We start from the raw sequence: 23,479 nt of genomic DNA, 5'->3' as shown, positions 1-23,479 counted from the left end.
TAATCCTAAATATAATTGCTCATATGCTATAATTATAATGATTGTTCACTATCTTTAGTATCTTTGCAAGAGAAGTGGTCATAATTTATTTGTTTAGATTGTTATGATTTAATTAGAAATATACTTACTAAGGTCGGTAGTCCATAACTTGCACTATATAAGCAGTGTATATTCCTGATGCCACACACATTCCGAGTGTTATTAATGCCGATGTTTTAAAGTAACTAAAACATTTTAAAAAAATTATTATTTTCTAATATAAACATAATATCAATAAAAAGGAAAAATATCATATTTTTTGCTCGTTTAAAAATAACATAAATAATTTTAAAAATGCGGGAACATAAATACAATTATGTATGTTACTGATTTGTTAAAATAAATAAAACTTTTATAAAAAAAAGACCGTTTTTTTTATCATTTAAAAATAACGCCAATGATAAAACATGAGAAGACCCAATTTTTTGGTCTTGTAAAAATAAAATATATGATAAAACGTGGAAAGGCCCTATTTTTTGCTCAAATAAAAATAACATCAATAAGAAGTGAATATATCATATTTTATATCCACAGATATTAATTACGCTTAAAAAGTTAAATAAAAAACATTATTATCATATTAACTCACTATTTAGACAGGTACAGTAAAAAACTCGCCACAATGAAGAACTGCATATCATTGGACAAGTAATAACCCCACGACATACACGTAATGGAAACTCCCGGTACGATGTTGTTGACGTACAGAACATTCGTCCACCAATACTTTGAGCAAAACTGGTCCAGCCTTTCTCTGTTCCAGAGGGCGGAAGAACGGTAAACCCACTCTCCGGCAGTGTGGGAGACGATCAGCATGTACACGTATACTGGAGTCAACCTGGGAAGAAAAATAAGCCAATTTAATTGCCTGATCTTACTTTATTGAATACATACACAAGTAGGTGCATTATGGGTTTTTTTTGTGTATGTGTACACTGGACTATTATTATACTATACTTGGGTACATACTATTCAAAAATGAGTGAAGATCGCTAAGATAAACATGGATTACGTTACAAAATATTTATTCTCAAATGGATAAACACCGGAAAAAGGGCCGTGTGGTCTGTAGGATCGATCCGCAAAAAATCAGGCAAGCAAACGGAGCGATCGTTCGGAGTTACGTCGAAAATGTCAAAGTCGGTGTTGGCAACCGATGAGCGTCTCCAGTGTTGCTAGTCGCTGGTTATCATATCATGTTTATCATAATATGTTCACGGTTAAAACATTATATTGCTCACTTGTTCGTCCTCTTTTAGAATATGCATCCGTGATCTGGTCTCCCTTCTATGCAGGCCGGATAAATCATATCGAATCGGTGCAACATCGTTTGCTAAGAAAAGTAGCATGGATGATTGGCCTCGATAGGGGAGACTACACTTACGGAGAAATGGAGTCAATGTTAAAAATCTCAAGTCTACAAAAACGTAGAAATAACATTGACTCCATATTTATGTTTAATTTGCTGAATGTCTTAATTGATGTACCATCGTTACTGGAACAGGTGGCATTCAATGTTCCGATCCGCCGGTTGCGAAATAATAATGTGCTGTTCCTCGATCAACACAGCACAAACTATGGCTTGCATGTCCCAATTGTGTGAATGCCCTTAATACTATACACCAAAAATATTGCTCATAGTAATGGTCAAAACGAATAAAATAAAGAGTAATAAAGCAATTATAAGATATTATTAATAAAATAATTTCCCTTACCCCAGGATGTTCAAATACAATAAGGCTAGCCAATTCAACTACTGTGATCCTTTTAAAATTTCTACAATTAAAATCAAATTAACATAGTTATGCAGAAAGCAGCCAGCCATAGAAAAGTGAAACTGAGATAATAGCACCTTTGTGAAATGACTGAATAAACAAATCTACACAACAGTTGGAATGTTTTTGACTTTAACAAATGATAAACAATGAATATACTAGTTTTTTTTTCATATCATGAACAAGAATTTAATTATGTATTTGACCAGTTTTAATATTTTTTTAATTCGTTAAGATTTTTATAGTGCTGTGGGTGTTTTCTGCAAATTGAGAAATGCCGTTTTTGTGATGGACTGTACCCGATAACAATAATATCGCATTTTCCAAAATTGTGGACGGTCCTTCTGTTCTTAACAGGACATAGAATTGACTTTACTGTACCCGATAACAATAATATCGCATTTTCCAAAATTGTGGACTAGCTACTTTCTGCATAACTACGTTAAAATTATATCCTTAATTACCAAGTTGTATTTTTTTAATATTTCACTGTAGGCATACATACCTTTTGATTCTTTTATACACTCCATTCAAGAATTCTTTGATAGTTTCGTGTAGAGGCGTGCAATTATTTTGGTTTTTTGGATTTTTGAAAAATGTGTATCCGAGTAGAAAACCACTGAAAAAAAAATGTGTATTATTATCTAATCAATAAATAACATCAGTATAAAATTAAAACACAGGAAAAAGCAGATTGTGAATTTAGGAATGTATTAAATACCAAGGGCCCTAATTTCTTCTGATGGTCTTCTACCAAGACACGGTGATATCGTCCAAAAATTTTTTTTACAAATCACATTCTTTATTTTTTTTTTTTATTTGATTTAATAGCATAATTATACATTTTTACAATTTAAAAAAATTTCACTTGTTATATTTTTACTGAAACTAAAATCCCACTAAGCCACTTTTTGTAGCTTGTTGGTGAAGATTATATTTATACTGACTTAATAATATTATTTACATTTATAAAAACAATGAATAACCTATAAAAATTAACAGCCGGAAAGATCAGAATAAACATGTTTGTACAAATAAAAATATATAAATTTATTTTTTAAATACAAGAAAATATATGAAAAAATAAAATATTTACACCTAAACTACTATTCATATATAAACTCTTGATCGAGTAGCCACTCTCTTATTTTGCTCTTGTTACAATGTGCGTTAAATTTAAGTTCTTTTGGTCACAAAAAATGAGCACAAAAACATAAGAGTATATACACAAACATAAAAAATATGTAAACATACAAGAATATCATAAAATGATAGTTGTAATAATAAACACATAACTAACGTTTCAAAATTTTAACATAAATTGTAACAAATAAGATCAGAAAAAATCAAGTGAAGGTTATCACTAGAGCCCTTACAGGGTACTGCAGATTGAACAAATACTTCTAGATGTAGGTTCTGCAGCGCAGAAGAGGAAACACCTCAACATATCCTATTTGAGTGTGATGATTTGCATTATAAAAGGAGCCTTATCCTCAGGGGGCCCACTGATCAAACCTGAGGATGTTACAGAGCTTGCTCCCTGCCTAATAGCCCGATACTTTACGGATCTGGGCTTGGACGGGGAGTTTTAACAGGGCGTAAACTCTCGCTTTCCGCATAGTAGCCAGATTTTTTATAGACCGGGGCATGGAGAGCGAGAACTATTCACAGAGACCCGTCACTATAGATATTCACAGGTCGCAGTGACGTCAGGAGCTTGCATAGCACTGAGCTCCACTTCTAAGAGTAAAAATTAGAATAAATACCGACAAAAAAACAGATATTCTAGTTAACAGAATTACCATAAAGAGTTCGATTCACATTTTCAACAAATCTACTAATTTTTAAACAATATCATGAAAATGTTGTTCAAATCTGCTATCAAATTGTTTATTTTAATTCGGTATACCTAACAGCAATTAAAATATCCTCGTCATTGTGGTTAAAATGATATAACGAGATCACTGTTGTTTTATTGAAGCAATAATTAATTCTAATTCCATAGAATATCGATTGATTTAAAACATTCACAATGATCTTAAATTCGATTTCTGAATAAATTTAATTTTAAGACGTCGGTGGCGCTTGCGCGGCGTGGGTTATTTTTTAAGTTGTTTTTAGTAATGACCTTCAAAAGAAGAAACGCTTTCTATTAGTAACCATACTGAAATAAAACATGGTTTACCCTTACCCAATGTTGCTCGCATTTTATTTTAAATGGTGTCAGGAGTCCCTCAAGGATTTGATTTGGGACACTTGTTTTTTATATATATTGTGTTTTGAAAAATGAATAGATCTTTTTTTTTTAAATCAAATCAAATCTTTAATTAAAGTTCTGCTGACAAATGAAAAAAAAAACATTTATGAACTCCGTGTCCATATGGAATAATAAATCGAATTCTGTGTAAAATGGAACCAAAACCGTTCATGTAAAAAGTCTTAAAAAGTTAATCAAGTGGGGATAAGCCTTTGTTGAAATGTAGCAGTTGGCGCGTTTGCCTACCATGCTTAGCGTCTAAGTTTTGATTCCTAGCAGGGTCGATATAAAATATTTATTTAGAAGTTTGTTTTACACTGAAATGTTGCATTTTTTGTAAAACCAATTTCGACCAGACTTTGTTCTCATGGTCCACTACCAAGCTAATAAACCAACATGCCATATAATTCTAACGATTTGAAAAATTAAATTGATGGTGACCGACAAATTGACTGTTAAAGACTGCGGTGCACATAGTGACAGATATTGAAAGCGGTAAATGTAAATTATAATCACCGCAAATCAAATAATTGTATTTTTCAATTGTAATTAGAGTACATATGCAAAATTTTATGCAACACTGAAAGTGGAAAGGGAAATATTGATGATGATTAATGTATTGATTGATTTGGTGTTTATTTTGTAGAACTCCATATTTAAACTAATAATTAGAAATCAAACACTGATTTGAGTCTACTGAAAACTTTATTTTATTTTTACAAATATAAACATATATGCAAGCAAACTTGTTCATTAATTGATTCCATTACACGTTGAAAGCAAAGGGCGTAAACTTAATATACTTGAACAATTGGAAATTAATAAATATCTAAATAATCCTAATTTTAAAATAATAAATAATAAACCAACCTAATATCTTCACCACTATTAAACATATTTAAATATACTGTTATTCTTCACTTTGTTCCTTTTTGTACACGCTTATATGACGCGTAATTAATTGATGAATCATGTTACAATTGCATTTATATATTTTGATAAGAAATGCTTAAAAATAGAAATATTGTATAATAATACATTTATGTTTATATAAATTTCCTCATAATATTTCAATCATGTTTTAAAATTAAAATGAACAGCAACCTATTATAATATTATTGATATTTTTTCGACAACAATTATCTAAATTTACAAAACTATAAAGCTGCATTAATTATCTCACAATACATACTTGTATGTCAATAAATACTTACTTTGTTTTATTTTCCCTGAAATTCAAATATAAATACCTAAATTCCCCATTACCTATTTAACACTTAGCCTCACCCTTAACCATTGGTTTTTCCCTCAATTATGATAAATGTACATGCTCTAGTTCATAAGATTATTGAATTATAACTTGAATAGAACTTGAATTATATAACTCTATAAGGACATTCAATCCAAATAGTCTTCACATTCGTTTGAAAATGCCATAATAAGGAGAAACAATTGTCACGAAGTATTTATTTTTATATGTTTATATTTGTAAAAATAAAATAAAGTTTTCAGTAGACTCAAATCAGTGTTTGATTTCTAATTATAAGTTTTTATATGATTAATGTACATACCTCATACAATAAAAGGTGTCTACTACAAATGGACCATTTTGAAATGCTTGTGACGCTAAATCATCATCAGTATAATGAATCTTATGTCTTCCTTCGTATTTATCCATCCCGTATATAGTTATGTGTCCATATACTATAAACCCCATCAGAATTGTCCTTAAAACAGAAAAAAAGTAAAATGGAACATTTTTATTAGTCACAGTTTGATAATATTTTTTTCCTCTTATTCTTTAGTACTTTCCTTATTCATCTTCACTCCCACCGCAAAGCACGTAATATGGTAAAAAATGACACCCAAATTTTGCCATATTCAACTTAAATATAAATGCATATTGTAAGAGGTGTAAGTAAGGGTTGTATTGTTCCCAATACAACACCTACCTACTGGCCACAAGGTACCCCCACATACCTAGACCAATAGGCCATTCTTCAGCTAGCCTGTTCTGTAGACACTTGTCCACTTATTACTATTGTTCCTCTGTATATCTTGTAAATATACCACACTGAGTAAAAAGAAGAGTTTTACTACAAGACCACCAAGGCCACCCCATAACACATATCAACAATAATGTGATTGACTACTTCACGAAGGTTTTACAGAGCTGACAAAAAAAAATTAGACAAGTTTCTTGTTCAATTGAGTGCTACCAAATCATGGGCAAAACGGACCCCTTGATCAGGATTGGAATTACTATTGGCTTTTTTGTTTTAGTTAAACTCTTTTTCTTAACATTAATATTTTTTCTCGATCTAGTAAAGTTGGAAGTGTTCAATTTTACGACCATGTATATTTATTTTGTACAAAAAAGTTCCTTTTTGTACCATTTTCAGGAGTTGGAAACATATTAATTGAATTTCAGTTATTTTATCAATAATAGTTAGACCCCTAAGAGTAGATTAATGAGAAATAAAGAGGTCACATGGTATTTAAATGATATGGGTCTTAAAATAAATACATTTAAGTCTAAATATATGTTTGCAAGAAAGTCATAAATAAACTATCTACAACAGGCAATTGACTCTCACCACATAGACGGTGTCAATTCCTTTAAATATTTATGTACTGAAATGACTAATAATAACAATTATAGTACCGAGATTAGAGCATGGCTATCGGCAGCAAACAGGTGTTATTATAGCTTATTTAAACATCTGGGATTCAAATTTCTTACTAGAAAAACTAAGACTATTATTTAATTTATAAAACTCTCCTCAGACCGGTCATTGCATATGGTGCCGAATGCTGGGTTATGACCAAAAGAGATGAAAACATGTATTTTAAAGAAAAATATGACGGTACTGTCAATCAAAACGCAGTTTAGAGGCGACGGTTTAATCGTGAATTAGAGGCACTGTATGGCAAACCCAACATTGCACAATTCATAAAAACAAGATTACAATGGTTGGGCCATGTGCACAGGATGAACGATAATCGTACCCCAAAAAATATTCTTTATACCACTCCGAAAGGCAGACGAAGCAGAGGCAGACCAAAATTAAGATGGCTGGATAATGTGGAAAGTGACATTAGAGCGATTGGCCTGACGAACTGGAGAAGAGCCGCAGTGTGCAGGGACGAATGGAGACAAATTTTAGAGGAGGCCAGGGCCCATAACGGGCTGTAGCGCCACTGGTGATGATGGTATTTTAAAAGCGATGAACAATCTGACTAGAAGCTCAGGAGAGCAAAAAAAAATCTGGTAAAACTTCTTGGGTTCTTCGATTTCGTTGCATAGACTGGAAACATATAGGGAAAAAAACATGCTCGATGTGTTTGAAATTTGGTCCTGTGAATGCTGAGCAATTCGTGGATTGGATGCAGAAACGAATCTCTTCTTTAGAAACTTTCAATAATCAAAGACCCACCAGAACTTGCGGAAAATAAATAATATCCCGTTTCGAACATATCGCAAGGAATAATGAGAAGAGTCACGAAAATCCGGTAGCAACAGGGAGTTGAGGGTAAGCAAGCAAAAAGATGGTCTCCTACAAAATGGACTTGCTGAATCAAGGAGTCAACGGAGTCCTCATTGAACGCTGCCCTCAACTTGGCCCAGATCCGAAAGGAATAAAGGCGTGTCACACACCCAATGCCTGAACGAATAACCGAATAGAGCTTCTTGCTACTGTCCATGGCAATTTTATAGGTTCTGCCAAATATTAAATCTGCTAGCTTTCAAAAATAATTTCAAGGCTTTTAAGGAGTTTTGTAATTGATCATGTCCGATCAATTTTATCCCATTTAGTAAATAATTATTTTTCTTCTCTTCCTCATTCTAAAGAACTACATAATATTATATACTTCCGTATTCCTTTTTTTCAACACAAATAAGCGAAGGCTATTATATTACAGAGAACTCCTTCGGGCAGCTTTTCTGGTCCGGTAATTGGCCTTTTTTTATGTGGATTGTGGACACTGCAACAGAAACTCAAGTCCTCGGATCAGCCAATGACGTGTCATAAGTGCTGTAAATGTCTAGAATTCCACATTCCCTTCTCCTTCCACATTAGAGAGGGCTGATAATGTATGAAGTTTTTTATTTTTTCAGACATCAAAGTGTCTAAATCTAAAAAGTTGCATTTTGAATCACATTGAACGTAATTTTTTTTTTTTAAATATTCCATACTACTTTTGGCCCAAAACCAAGGTTTGAAGTTTATAACTGTCTGAATATTTTGTTAATTATTTATATTGATAAAATTATTTTTTGTTAGTAAAGATATAATTAAATCAAATTTTAATGTATGGTTTTAAAACTACCAAAATGCAAAAAGTTTACACTCTGCAGAACTGATTCCGTTGAGCACCTTATTGACGTATATATTGACGAAAACAATGGCTCATTAAAACAATGCTACCTATTTATTACAAAACAAAGTACAACTCACGCCTTTAGATGCTTACTGAATAAGATATAATGCACATTATAAAATTTAATTGGACTGATTTTCTTACTTAAATACGAAATGTCGGCCGGTTTAGTGCAAAAAATTGACTTTTTCAAAAACTTCTATCTCTGGTTGAGGGCTAAAAGTAGTATCAAATATTTTTTCTTGTATTCTTTTGTATTCCGAATAATCCAAAAGGCAACTGTTTAGACCCTTTTCATTTCAAAATTTGGAAAAAAAATATCGGTCCACCCTAATGCCAAGTGCCAGACTGACCTTTGGACTGTAATGTTATAAATACCTAAGTATATTTTAATATATGTTTACCTGATCCCATTGAGTGGAAGCAACATTTCATCATCATGCTTTATGTCAAAGACTTTCCTGGCATTTTTTCCCATACTAAATCCTAAAAGGATTTCTCGAGTGGTGTCAAAGTCTGATTTTATAGCATCTACTTGAAAAACTCCATTCATTTTCTTCTCCGCATAATAGTACCCTGAAATAAAAAAAGACTATCTAATAGAAAAAAAATGCAGGTGAAGCAATTAAAGGTCGTTCAAATACAAACAGAATGATAACATTTTATTTTCTATTTTGCAAAATAGGAAAATATTTCTTTTTTCAAGAATTATTAATGAGTAGAATGAACGGGGACCTTTAGAATCGTATGCGACTTCCGTAATTCGACGAGTGACAGCATTCTTGAACCACCAATACGAATGCAGTCGATCGAAAACCAATCGACTTTATATCGAGTGCCCCAAAGCACTCGACATTGACAATCGAATGCGACATCGTAACTTCTGCTCTCAAACTTCCTTCTTGTAAAAAGCTCGGCATTTATGTTTGAATGACGAGTATGTATTTTTGCTGTATTTAACTTAAAATGTACAACACTTGTAAATATTTTTTTATTTTTTTTGTAATTGCAAATTATTTGTACCTTGCTTTTGTTATTTGCAAGGTTTTATCGAATACATTTATCTTTAAATTATATTCCGTTGACTTCAACATTTTTCACCGTAGACTTAGAATAATAAAAATAAAGCAGAATCATAATAAACAAAATAATTCTAGAAATATTACATTAACAAATAATAAAAAATAAAAATTGTAAAAGTTGGACACAAAAAACAAAATGAGCTAGATACCATTGAATACCTTAGCCTGCTTGACCGTCCCTGTAATGAATCGAACAGTCTCTCTTCGTGTATCATTACAGTTCAGGAGCTCAGCTAGGTTATTAGTCGCAGCAATCCGAGTGTTTATTTTGCATTCAAGCTCCCACCTCGGCGTATCAAACATTGGACAGTATATAAAAAGATGTTCCACAGTCTGCTCAGTGATGCCATCACATGGACAGCAACTATCGTCTCGCAGCCCAAAACGATGCAGATATTCCCTCATGCATCCATGTCCCGAGAGAGCCTGAGTTAATTCATATGTAGGCGTTTCATGCTTCCAAAATGTTTTGGCCTCGTCTGTGCTTCTCAAAAGTTGCTTGATCCACTTATTGGCAGTTTTTTCTTCATAAATTTTCCTCCACTCATTTGATTTATCTTTTGAAAGGGACCACCTTACATGGCTTATTGGGACTTCATCAAAGTTCGGCCTCACTTTTTTGACTGTAGCAGCCTTGGCTTGCTCATCTGCTCTCTCATTTATTAATATTATAATGATGACGTATCAACAAATGTGCAACAAATACAACTGTACTTATTTTCAATTCATTATCAAATAAAGTTTCACTAGGAACATGATTTTAAAATTATTTTATTGCTCGTCTTTGAGATATACTCGTATATTATACAATGTTTTTAAAATCCATTAAATGCATATGAAATATTTCTAATAACATGTAGATGTGTGTTATGTCAAAGGCAAATAATAATTATAAAAGTTGCAGTGTCTCAGTAAAACCTTTTTTATGTTTTCTCATAATGCATGCACAAAATATTCAACGAAAGAAGTCTGACAAGAAACAATAAAAGTTTACGTGTGGCAGGAGAGCCATAGGTCATAGATAAATACGGATTTGTTAGTGTTGCCACTATCTCATTCGTTTTTGTAATTAAATTGTTGGAGGGTTTTCAAGAATAGCATTATGACAAAGCAATCGAGATGCCCAATCGACTATTGTCGAGTGGGTGACAAAATGTCACATCTTTCCAGCATAAGACTCCAGGTCTGTAATGTTTTACGGGAGACTTAGATCCACTCTTATGTATGGGAGTTTCACAATTCCCTTCGCTTCACAAAAGCCAACAGACGGAAGCGTTGAGGAAATGTGGATTTTTAAGCATATGAAGAAAAGTGAATGTTACACAGTGTGTAAAGTGGCCACTGAAACCAGCCAATGACATATCGTAAGTGCTGTAAACGTCAAGAATTCCACAATCCCTTCTCCTTTCACATTAGCGTGGGCCAATAATGTATAAAGTTTTTTTTTTTTTTTTTGGACATTAAAGTGAAAGGTGTCTAAATAGTTGCATTTTGGATCACATAACAATTATTAAAAATTATTTTCCACACTACTTTTGGCCTTCAACCGAGGATTGAAGTTTATAACTGTCTGAACATTTTATTAATTTTCCATATTGATAAAATTATTTTTTTGTTAGTAAAAATATAACTTAATTACATTACAAATTTGAACACGTTTTAAAACTACCGAAATTCACTAGCTACGTTTTCCACAGAGGGTGGAATACAAACTCTGTTGGCTTATGTATAAGTCACTGCACAACTCGGCTCCAGAATATCTAAGGGAACTCTGCATTCCAGATAAACTAGCTGACAGACGTCTTACGCTTAGATCAGCTACATCTACGTCGAAGTGAAAAGTTATTATAGCTCTACGCAAACAGCGCACTAAATTCGGCGAACGTGCATTAGCGGTCGCAGGCCCTACGGCATGGAATGCTCTCCCATCAGAAATCCGAAACTGTGAGAGTGAAGTGATGTTTCGGAAGAAACTTAAAACCCACTTGTTCTTTAAATCCTTTGAATAAATTCTTAGCATGTGGTAACGAAGTACATTATTTTTCTAAAATTAAAAAGTTTAAATTAAATTTATATCCTTATATAATCACCTTGTAAAGCGCCCTTGAGGTATTATATTACGAAAATGGCGCTATATAAGTTATCCATAATTATTATTATTATTATTATTAAATGCAAAAAGTTTTCATTACACGGAACTGATTCCGTTGAGCGCCTGGCGTATATTGACGAAAACAAGGTACCCATTTATTACAAAACAAAGTGCAACTCACGTCCTTAGATGCTTATTAAATAAGGTTTAATGCACATTTTAAAACTTAATTTGACCGAGTTTCTTACTTAAATACGAAATGACCGCCGGTTTGGCGCAATAAGTTGACTTTTTCGAAAACTTTAAGCTTTGGTTGAGGGCTAAAAGTAGAATCAAATATTTTTTTGATATTTTTTGCATTTCGAGTTATCCAAAAGACCCCTTTCGTTTTCAAATTCAGAAAAAAAATATTGGCCAACCCTAATCCACATGTATTTAAAGATAAATAACCGGTGTATCTCTAATAATTTGTTTTTAAATGTTGACAAATGTAAACTATTATCTTTTTGTAGAAATAAATCTCCAATTTTATTTCCGTATTCAATAAACAACATTTAACCTGAATAGTCACAGATATTCGAGATCTTAGTTTCATATTTGATAAAAAACTTGAATTCAAAAGCAACATCAACCACATTACTTCTAAAAGCATGAAAACTTTGGGTTTTATTATTAGAACCATAAAGGATTTTGAATCAGTTAAAATAATGAAACTCTTGTATAAATCCTTGGTTAGAAACCAATTAGAGTACAACTCTACTATATGGTTTCCTTTTTACAAAATTCATGTAAATAATGTTGAAAGAGTCCAACGAATATTTTTAAGATTCATCAATTTCAAACTGCATATTCCTATAGAACAAATCAACTACATGTTTTTGATAAACTTTTTGAATTTACCTACTCTGGAGGATCTCGGGAAAATAACTGACCTAATATTTTTTTTTCAAAATCATTAATTCTAAATTCGATTGTTGCGAACTCCTGAATTTAATTAACATTAATATACCAATACGTAGAACTAGACAAAATAGTCAAGAATGGGTCAAAACGTAAACCTACTCATTTATGAGTAGTTCAGTCGTCTTCTGTTTGATGTGCGTACGCGGTTTCTGGACTATTCTTAATTCTATGTCTCAAACATTGTTTTTACTGTTAATTATTTATTTATTTTTCACCACAACAGGCCAGAAGACCCACTCACAGTGGTGAATTAGATCACAGAACACTTAGGCTTGAGAAAAATCACAATAAATGTTTGTGTCCTCACCGGTAACCGAACCCGGAACCTTCCGTGTGTGAGTCAAGCGTCTTGACCACAGAGCCGCCGATTTCAATTGACCAAATAAATTAACTACATGTCTGTTGATTTTTTGATACTCTTGAGGATCGCAGGACAATAACTGACCTAATATTTTTTAAATTATAATATACCAGCACGTCGAACTAGACAAAATACTCTATATTATTGTCACCCTTCTCAAACCAACTATCTTTGTCACTTACCAATACAGCGTATACACATACTAGGAAACAAATGTACCTCTCATATCGATATTTTTAACTCGAGTCTCTGTGATTTCAAATAATCTCTTTATAAATATTTCATGATGTTCTAAATTTACGAATTATTTGCAAAAGCTACTTATGCTAATGATCTGGTGTTTATTCATTTTATATTTTTTGTATGCTGGCATACATACATGTATGTATATATATTTATTGTTATTTTTTTCTTTTTCTTTTTATACCCATGTTTTAATATTGTTTTTATTTTTTTGGATATCTAACTAACTCATTATTTTAAATATTTTATATTGTAACTAGCTGACCCGTCAGACGTTGTCCTGCCCGAAGTAGGTACCTAGGAAATTGTTTGTGATAGAATTCCAAAACTAAAAATTGACAGTAAATACTGAATTTAAGTAGGTACTAGTTTATGGTTGAATTCCAAAACTTAACTTAAAATAAATATTTTTTCAAATATCGCATTCTTTTTGCAAACGTCAAACTCCGGTCTTCTCACCAACCGAGGGGTGTACTTATGTGGGAATACGATTTTTAAAAATGTGTTGAATTTAATATTATTTTAGTATTACCAAAAATCCAGTAAAAAGAAATAAATGGATAAAAATTATAAGGAATTTAAGGAAAAAATCTGATTGAGATCCACAAAAAACAAATGCTGTTTGTAAACTTTCAAAAAAAAACTTTTCTTTTACACAAAAAACAAAATCTTTTCATTTTTTTGTTTTTTTTGTCTTGAGGATAATAATCTATAATAAAAACATCTCCTTTCTTTTTTCCTTTTTCCTCTTTTTTCCTTTTTCCCATTGAGTAATAGTTTTTATTTAAGGTAATTTATAAACAAATACGTTTATTTCTATTTTTATATATATTTAGCTTTTTAATCTTTTTTTCTATTGAATATGTTCTGTAACTTGAATTATAAAAATAAAAGTTTTATTTTATTGGTCGGTTCGAAGAAATTCCCATTTGGCAATAAACCCACTAATGTACAAATAAAATTATGTACAAAAAGTTAAATAAATAAATATATAAAAAAATAAAATAAATAAATAAATAAATTGGCACTGCAACTCAGACATCGTAATGTTTAATACGAGTACATCAAAATAAACCGAGGAAAAACCATCTTAATTTTATTGTGTACCTAAGTTTTTGCAAAGTATGTGCTAAAATTTTCTAAATGCCTAGCGTTAATTACCATAGCAAATAAATGTTTTACCGGGAAAACCATAGAATACGCCTATTTCGTGAATTGAAGCTTCTTTCAAACCAGTTCTTCTCTAAAAACAAGTTTTATCTTAGTGGGATTGGTACAAAAGAATATATTATTTTCTGTTATTAAGAATTTTCAATACCGAGTTAGAAACAGATATGTCTCCATGGTCACTGAGGTATAATTAGAGATAATGCTTCGTGAAACGACTGTTTGAAATTATGTTCCGAAAAATTAGCGTCGTAGCGTCTGCATTGCCGTGCAAAACGCGTAGCAGAGTAAAAAAGACTAGCTGTCTGTAACAGTTTACAGTAAATTCGAAGTTGAATGTCGCGCTTTTTTACGATGCTTCTTCACCTTAACTGACAACAAGTTAGGTTCCGGAACTTAGGTTGAATGGAACACAAGACGCGTGCTGAGTGCTGCTTCTAGTGTGTAAATATAATATATCAATATTCATTGCATATAATTGTATAAAACAGGAAATATTTTGTTTTTTCGTGTGAAAGTTTACCAGGTTTTTTGCATCAAAAAAGTTTATAAAGTTAAATTTTAAATAATTTTTTTTATGGGTTATTTAATTGTTGATTTATCATCCATTTTAATGTAATCGTACAATCTACACTAATAATATACCTATATATGCGAAACTGTGTTCAACTGTTTGTTTGTGTTTCCTTCACGTTGCAACGGAGGGACGTGATTTTTAGCACAGGAATAGCCGAAAAGATGAGAAGTGAAATAGACTACTTTCCATCTCGAAAAAAAAAATATTTTCCTTTTGAAAATTGTTAGTGTAAAAATGAATTCTTATTTCACGTCGCAACAGAACGATTGATTGACATGATAGTTTACATAATGATAGTCGAAAAGCTAATAAATAATTTTCTAAAAATATTAATAACTAAAAATAAAATAAACAAACTATTGTAAGACGTCACTCCCCATTATGTACACAATGATATTTTTTTCTTTTGCGCAATGAGAAATGTTAATGTAAATCAATTTATTTAACTAGTATAAAAATTGTATTTAACAGTTATATAATTATTTACTTATGTTTGTATCTGAATAAAAAAAGGAAAATAAAAAAAAAGTGTCAAAATATACTTTTCATTCCGAAAATTTGTATTTCTGTGGATATCTATAATTAGTTTTGTTCTCTGAATAGATTTTTTGATATATTTTTTACATGTATTACTTAAATTATTACATGTTGATATCCCCGATAAATAATTTCTTTAAAAATGCAATACAGTAAACAAAAAACACCTCAATCCTTCGGAAAAAATGAATTAATATTTTTTATTTTTTTGGGACACCAACAGTTTTACAGACATATTTAAAGTAAACAAACAGATATAGTGTATTAAGTCAAAACCAATAACAGATTTCCACAATATGTACAAAGTTAGTATAGAAAATATAATACATATTATGGGGAATACCGATGCTACGTTGACATAGAATAAAGAATCGCCGTATTTTTCCATGGCTACAGTTGGGGGGCTGGCAATCTATACAGGCTTATTTTTATCCCGAAAAAATATATGATTCCATCGGGATTTTTTTTATCATTACACGCAACACGACAAAACTGAATAATTAATTCATTCATTTTTACCATGCTAGCGAAGGCACGGGTAAAAGGTAGTAAATAATAAATTAAATTAAATGTAATGTCCAAGCACAAGAGTGTATCTCTTTTTTGAGACGTCAAATCAAGTTACTGCGTCCGTTTTCTTTTTTCTTCAATCCTTACAAAAATAATTTTTTTTTTCTATTATTAAATAATAACAATCATAGACATCACTTGTACAATACACAATTATACATTTACACTATATTTGTTTATGTTATTTATTATTTAAGAAGGTTGTAAGTAAATTTTCGGATTTTTCTCTACCTAAACCCAGTAACCTTTTTTTTACAAATTTATTATTTATTTAAATCCGGGTCATGGTTTCGCAATATTCGGATAACATATTGAATATTTTGCGGCCCAGAAACCTACAATTTCTTTGCCCGAATTTAGAGTCTGACTTTTGGTAATGTGAGAGTGTTTCTTTCAGGATTTGGTAGAATAATTTGCTTTCACAAACATAATTATTCTAAAGATCTATTATTGCCTTATATCAAAAATTCTGAATCCCTCAATCAACTTGATAATTTGATTTGAATGATTGATTTTTAAGCAGAACTGAGAGGTTTTAATACTGATTTTGTAACGCCTCCCCATGCTTTTATGCCATAAGTTACGATTAATTACAATCTAGTTTTATATTTTTTAAATACTTTAACTACTTTTCCATAGAAAAATCTAGCTTCTGTGCTTGGAGAAATAAATGAATAAATAAATTACCGTTATGAGTCAGCACGTTTCCATTTTCGTTATTATTAACTTTGTGGGTTTCATTTTCTCTTTCCATATATTTCTTTTGCTTCTCAGAAGACTCTTCGTTCATATAAGTGCTATATATAGAGCCAATAAAAATCATTCCAAATAATAGAGCTGTGGTTATTCTGAAAAAATACATATTCGTTTTTTTATATAATGAGTTTCTCTGCTGACACTCGGTGGAACTAAATTTTATTTAATTATTAGTTGATATGAATTAATGCAAAATTATTTATAACAGACTTATTAAACCACAGATTAACAACTGTAGCAGCATATTATTTTTATCAAACCAAGAAAATTTAAACAAACTAACCATATTACAAAACAATGCTTTAAGAAGCATTAAAAAAAACAGATATAAAAGTGTAAATTTGATGTTAAATGAATTAAAAGTAATGACATATTAGCAAAGGATATTTTACATATACGATGATGTTTGTTAATAATACAATGTTTTTTTTTTAAAAAAACACAGAATTTTTTGAGAGAAAAGGAAAAATTCAGATTCCCATTTAGAAAAAAGGCAAAGTCTTAAAATTTTATTTTATTTAGTTTTAGAAAGTAGAGAGACCACAGAAGAGATGGACTGATGACGTCTTCAAACTCGTGAGCCATGGATGAAAACAGAGTGCCTAGGACAGAAAAACATGGAAAAATTTCGAAGAGGCCTATATCCAGCAATGGAGAGAAACAAGCTGACACGAAGAAGTTATGTTATTTTAGTCCAATTAAATAAATTTGAATTTTCAACATTAGTATTAAATTGGGTGTTAAAATTATATGCGTCCGGATTTTTACTAATTTAAAAATGAGAACCAACAGTTTAGCAAAATGGTAAAGGTTATACGTCGTATGAAAAAAAAATCTGCTCTACAGGATATTGTATTTGCTTTTACGTTACAATTAAACCTTTATTGGATGGGAAGCCTTCAAAACAGAATGTCAAGTAAACGATAGTAAACATTTCGACACCCCTTTTGTTCACATTCAATCCAGGGAATCACGAGAGGTAGTATCATGCATGATCAATATAGTGCTGGCAATTGGTGAAGTAAACCAAAGTAGGGAACAAAAAGCCGAACACTCTTCTAGTGGAACAGAAGATCTGTTGACTACTGTCAACAGGCCGGCTTCTCCTGAAGAGTTTTAAGTGGTTTCCTCTCCACATGAGCAAATGCTGAGAAGTACTTGATTGGCCCACATTAGAATATCCTTCCTGATCCCATCAGTTAACACTTTGTATCCCGGAGCCGTGTTAACACGTGATTATATCACCATGCGTTATGTCCCGGTCCTGTGTTTTCACGTGGTTTACCAGCTGTCTAAAAAAGTGCATTTTATTGACATCTAGTTACTTGTATTAATACTTTTTCGCTGCTGGTAAACCACGTGAAAACACGAGACCGGGACACAACACGTGGTTATTATAATCACGTGTTTGCACGGCTCCAGGATACAAAGCACAAAAAAAGGAGTAAGACCCTGTATATGTGCGAACCTTGCAATTTGCAATATGGCTCTCCATAAAAACCAATGTTGGCAAAACTATCATACAAAAATGATTTATTTAATTATTTCAAATAAATATGAGAAGTTTCAATTGGTTTAACCCAGTATTTTCATAATTATGACACTTTTAAGAAACCCTTCACAAAGCTTGAAATTTCACAAATATGGGCCGGGCACAGGGTAAATTCTATGTGTATTCGTCCGGTGCTCAAAGTGTTAAGCTAAAATAAAGTAATATAATAGCAGAAAAATCCCTTTTTTTCTCTCTAAAAAATTAAAATCTCTTTTTGAAACATAAACCTTGCGTATTATAAGCAAGATAAAAAAATGCAACTCCCATATACAAAAAATAGTTGAAAAATCAAGGGAATAAAGGAAAAAACAAATAAGGAGAATACATTAGTCCATATAAACAGTTTTGGGGAAGGGGTGGGTAGGCTAACATCTTGGGTTCGATTTCTAGTAGGCTGATCACGAAATACTGACTTCAAAGGTTGTTTTAACTGCAATATTCACTCTACCTTAATTTAAAAATACAGTGCCCTTTGCACCATCGGCTGTGGAAAGGGGAATGGTGAGGATGATGATTATGATGAATTCTTACATAAATATAGAATGCTTCGTTGACCAAATCCATGATGTATCGTCGCTCGTCTTCTTGACCGCTTCCATCCTCAGAGTCATATTATACACTCGCTGATGCAGCAGGATCCTGGAGTCGAAATACTCCTGAAGCAGATCAGAAACCTCCGTCTCCTTGCATGACGATGGAAGGCAGAGGCCCAAGGTCACTAGATCCTGAAAAAAAGAAGATGTTTTGCTATTGAGACGTTTTAAATAATAAAGAATACCTAAATTTCTTCCTAATAGGATAAGTAGTTTTTTTCTTCTTTTGGACCTCTAGATAAACAAAGGTAAAACGTTGAACGATACACAGTGTATAAAGTTTACCATTTACCACATAATTACAGGTTACTAGCCCAGAAAATCACTAGAATTCCATTTTTATTGATATATTTTTAAACTTCCTTTACGTAACTAAGTAAAGATAAGTTGTTATTATTGTTTACAGAAATAATAACAACTGGACGAGCCACAAATATATTGTTGTTTATATACTTTTATTAATATTTCATATTTACTATGATTAAATTTTATTTAGTTTTATTTTATTCTATTTAATTTAGTATTCTTTTATGCTATTCTATTTTATTTTATTTTATTTTATATATTTTTATTTTATTTTATTATATTTGTTTTTTTTTTTTTTTTTATTTATTTATTTTATCTTTTTAAATGTATTTTATTTTGTTTTAATTTATTTATTTTATCGTCCTTAATTTATTTTATTTTATTTTGGAGGACTGAATATGGATGTTCAAACAGTCAGAATGTTGATTGTTACACAGATCTGTAAGTCCTGTAAATGCCTAAATATTTTTATATTCTGGTTTGTTCTCCGTCTCTATTTAAATATGTTGAAATTAATTGCTTCATTAAAAACGGCTGTGCTACCAATTTACGTGTACCCATGACGAAATATTGGATCTTCAAACCGTAACAGTACTTGGCATTACAGTAATCAACTTTCCGACCGTCTGCGTCTTCTTGATGATATCTTACAGATAAATTCAATATGCCTTGTACCGTTAATAAATTAAACTATTTGTATCTCGAGCGAAGTATCCAACTATCCAAATGGTAAATCGTCTAAGCCAGATGTTAAATTATCTACATTTTTATTATTTTTAAAGCAATATTGCCTTGCTTTTATCTAGTGATTTTTGTGGAGCATTTATTTACTTATTTGTTTGCAAAAGCAGTTCACAAAAAAAGAAACAAATGAACATACATGAATATGGGTCAAATATAAACTCAAATTGGTTCTTTATTTTTGTAATTTTTTAAATTTTATTTAAAAATCTTGTTATACAACTATAGTACTAAGTTTAATACAAATAAATAACATTCCTAGGTTATTACAACTCGATTAAGGACTAAAATAATACTAACATTTCTTTAAAAGTACACATTTTCAGAACAATAAAAAAATGAACCAAGTTTAACGTCTTCATAAATAAATATTTATTTATTAAATCCCATATATAATATAAATACATGGTTTACAAAAAAAATGTTTACACAATAGTTACATTCAATATTACTTCCTTTTTATTTAAGGAGGTAGCCACTCCACTGGCCCACAGGCACGTTTCGGAGTGTCAGTGTATTATTTATTTTATACGTTATAGGACATACTTTCACATCAATTGTCAAGCCACATCAAAATATTATAGGTGTAAAATTTTTTTAAAAATGTGGAAAAAAAAACATACCTACATGAATAAAATGAGAAAGGACTTTCAAGAAATTAAAATTGTCTTCTGATATACGTATGAAACATATTCCTCAGTTTTTTGTCTAGTCCTTTTAGTAATTCATAGACTTTTTATTTTGCTTACCGATCTATCCATACTCATAAAAATGTTTAGTTTAGGAGCCAGAAAAGTATTGTCTTTGTCAGTAATTTGTTTTTTTCTTTGGTAGCTGAAGTATTGTTTTTTTGTCTTTGCCTAGTGTCGTAAATTTGCTGTCCGTCATTCTGTCATAAATAAATACCTATTTAGGTAACCACTTATCAATGAAAAGTATTTTTCCGAGCTAATAGCAGGCAAGTCAACATTCGGGCAGGACAATGTCTGTCGGGTCCACTAGTATATCAATATTTCCTAAATATTTATATTCCCACAATTTAATTATTGATTGTTCGCATAGGTATAGTTTAAAAGAAATATTTGCGTTCTTATGATTCACCCAAATATTTCATTTTGAAGGCCATTTTCAACACGTTTTAAATAACTCACTATTAGAAAATGGGAATCAAGTTGGGGTAGAGTGAGATTCCAACCACGGACCTTTGAGCCGTGAGTCCGAGATACTAGCCACGGGACCACAACCCGATTTGTATTATTTAATTATTTGTATTATTCAAAATTTTGATTTTTGTGTTCTAAACAGTAAATTATTCTGAATCCTGTATTATAGTTTCCTGTATTATAGTTTCCTTAAAATACAGTATGATTAGAATGACAGTTGTCAGAAAAAGTTACGACATAACTCTGTAGTAACATCTAAGGATTGATCTATATATTAACACACGAAAAATCATTCGTATTTGGTATGTTAATTTATTTTTTTTATACAATGTTCGACATATAAATCAACATAAATATATAAAATCAGCTTTAAAACTAATACAACGTTAGAGATGGGACAAATTGATCTAATAAAAAATAATTTATTTGATAATATTCGCAAAAAAAGTATGTCTTATTTTTTGGTGAATAATTGTCTTAAGCACACTATAATAGGCTTGTTTTTGCGTTTTTATATCAATTTTCGGAAACAGAGTTTCATGTTTGCATGAAAAAACTGATAAAATCGATTTGATCGGTACATGGTCAGTGCTCAGTGCTCAGTACTTCCCCACCACTAGTCATATTACTTTGGCAGTTGTCATTTTAATCTAGCTAAATTTGAAGGACTATAATTCATCACACTTAGGTTGTCCTTTTTATATGAACTAGTTGTTTGAATATATGAACCCGAGTACAGCCGAACGTAATTCGACACATCCCAGCCGAAATTTGTTTCAATGGCCGAAAGGAGATCTTCGGTCGGTCGCTATTTGCTAATGTCTGTATAAGATAGTGCTTTATTTATTTAGTTTTTTATTGCTTAGTTCTTGGCATGAACACTTGACAAACTTACTACTATGCTCTATTTTTTATGAATTTATTGATATCATTCTAACTTTGCTAGAATTCCACTCGTCCATGCGCTTTGTAGCTGCACGATGATTGGTTATCTAGCTTTCATATACCAACTTAAAAATAGCTGCAAGACGTGTTGTAATCTTACTCCTTTTTATTATTCATATTATTTTTTTATTTTTTTTAGTATCATCAATACACTAAATTTATTTGTCAATTTTTAAAATGTGTAAATGGGGGCTAAATTTCTAACTGTCTATGCGCTCTGTAGCTGCAAGACGTCCTGTAATCTAGCTCCTATCTGTTATAATTTTTATTGATCTTAATTGAAAACGAGGAACTAGAATCCCAACCGTCCATGCGCTCTGTAGCTGCAAGACGTACTGGGATATTTATTAATTGTACAGCGCCCTTGAGGTGATTTTCACAAAAATGGCGCTATACAAATTATCCAACTATATATATATATATATATATATATAGTTTCATTCAATCATTAATTTGTTAAAACTTAAATCTGCCTTAATTTAATACTTTCATGTGATTAAGTTACAACATTATTTTACATCAGCACCTATTATAACGGTTTCCATTTCCATAATAAATTATTTTAGGCACAAAACTACTTGTACCTTAAGTTTCACGTTATTTAATTGTTTCATATTGCGTTACCTTAAGCAATAATAAACTGTATCCATTCGAAAAGTATAAACGCGAAAGTGTGTTCGACTGTTTGTTTATGTGTCTTTCACGTCGCAGCGGAGAGACCGATTGACGTGATTTTTTCATATGGATAGCCGGAGAGCGGACAAGTATCACAAGCTACTTTTCACCCCGGAAAAATATCACCCTTTCGGAAACATTTATATTAAAACAGAATAACATAATTCTCAAAGCACTCTCTTAATACCCATCCACAAATCTTTCTTCTCTAACTCATATCGTGTCCATGCTGCTCGACTGTGGAATCATCTCTCATCCACGATCAAAGATGTTACTACAGTATCTCTGTTTAAAACACGTCTGAAGAAACATCTCCTTTCTCTTCTTTAATCTCTCCTCCTTTCCTCTTTTTTCTTTTTTCCCATTGAGTAATAGTATAGATTTAAGGTAATTTATATGCAAACAAACAAACAAACCATCACGCCGTTTCCCCGTTAGAGTAGGTAGAGGACAGAACGCCATATCACTCTACCTTTGCATACAGATCTCGCTTCCTCTACATTCATACATCAACTCATGCACGCACGCCGATTATTCCTACTTTTGACATGTCCATCTTCAAGTATTTGATGGACTTGATCGTGCCATATCTTTCTCGGTCTTCCTCGTTTTCTGCATCCATCAACATTCGCATCGTACATCCTTTTAGCCGTTCTTTCATTGTCGATTCGCTCTACATGTCCAAACCAACGCAACACCCCT

General features: G+C 31.5%; 1 protein-coding gene across 1 annotated transcript in view; it reads right to left on the bottom strand.

Annotated features, from left to right (window-relative positions):
* LOC148274534 (nose resistant to fluoxetine protein 6-like) overlaps positions 1–23,479 on the bottom strand; it is a 63,588-nt gene that overhangs the window by 22,840 nt on the left and 17,269 nt on the right. The window contains exons 3-9 of the mRNA XM_088236972.1: positions 18,886–19,079; positions 16,734–16,894; positions 8,859–9,030; positions 5,643–5,798; positions 2,320–2,433; positions 629–877; positions 129–224 (exon numbers count right to left, since the gene is read on the bottom strand). Coding sequence (XP_088093098.1) covers positions 129–224; positions 629–877; positions 2,320–2,433; positions 5,643–5,798; positions 8,859–9,030; positions 16,734–16,894; positions 18,886–19,079 — 1,142 coding nt within the window. The remainder of the gene's footprint in view (positions 1–128; positions 225–628; positions 878–2,319; positions 2,434–5,642; positions 5,799–8,858; positions 9,031–16,733; positions 16,895–18,885; positions 19,080–23,479) is intronic.

Source organism: Micrasema longulum, unplaced genomic scaffold (assembly GCF_059751315.1).
Source record: "Micrasema longulum isolate JH-2025_06_02 unplaced genomic scaffold, ASM5975131v1 h1tg001627l, whole genome shotgun sequence".
NCBI classification, from domain to species: domain Eukaryota; kingdom Metazoa; phylum Arthropoda; class Insecta; order Trichoptera; family Brachycentridae; genus Micrasema; species Micrasema longulum.
The sequence above is the reverse complement of the archived record's forward strand: the minus strand, read 5'-3'. Positions and strand labels throughout refer to the sequence as shown.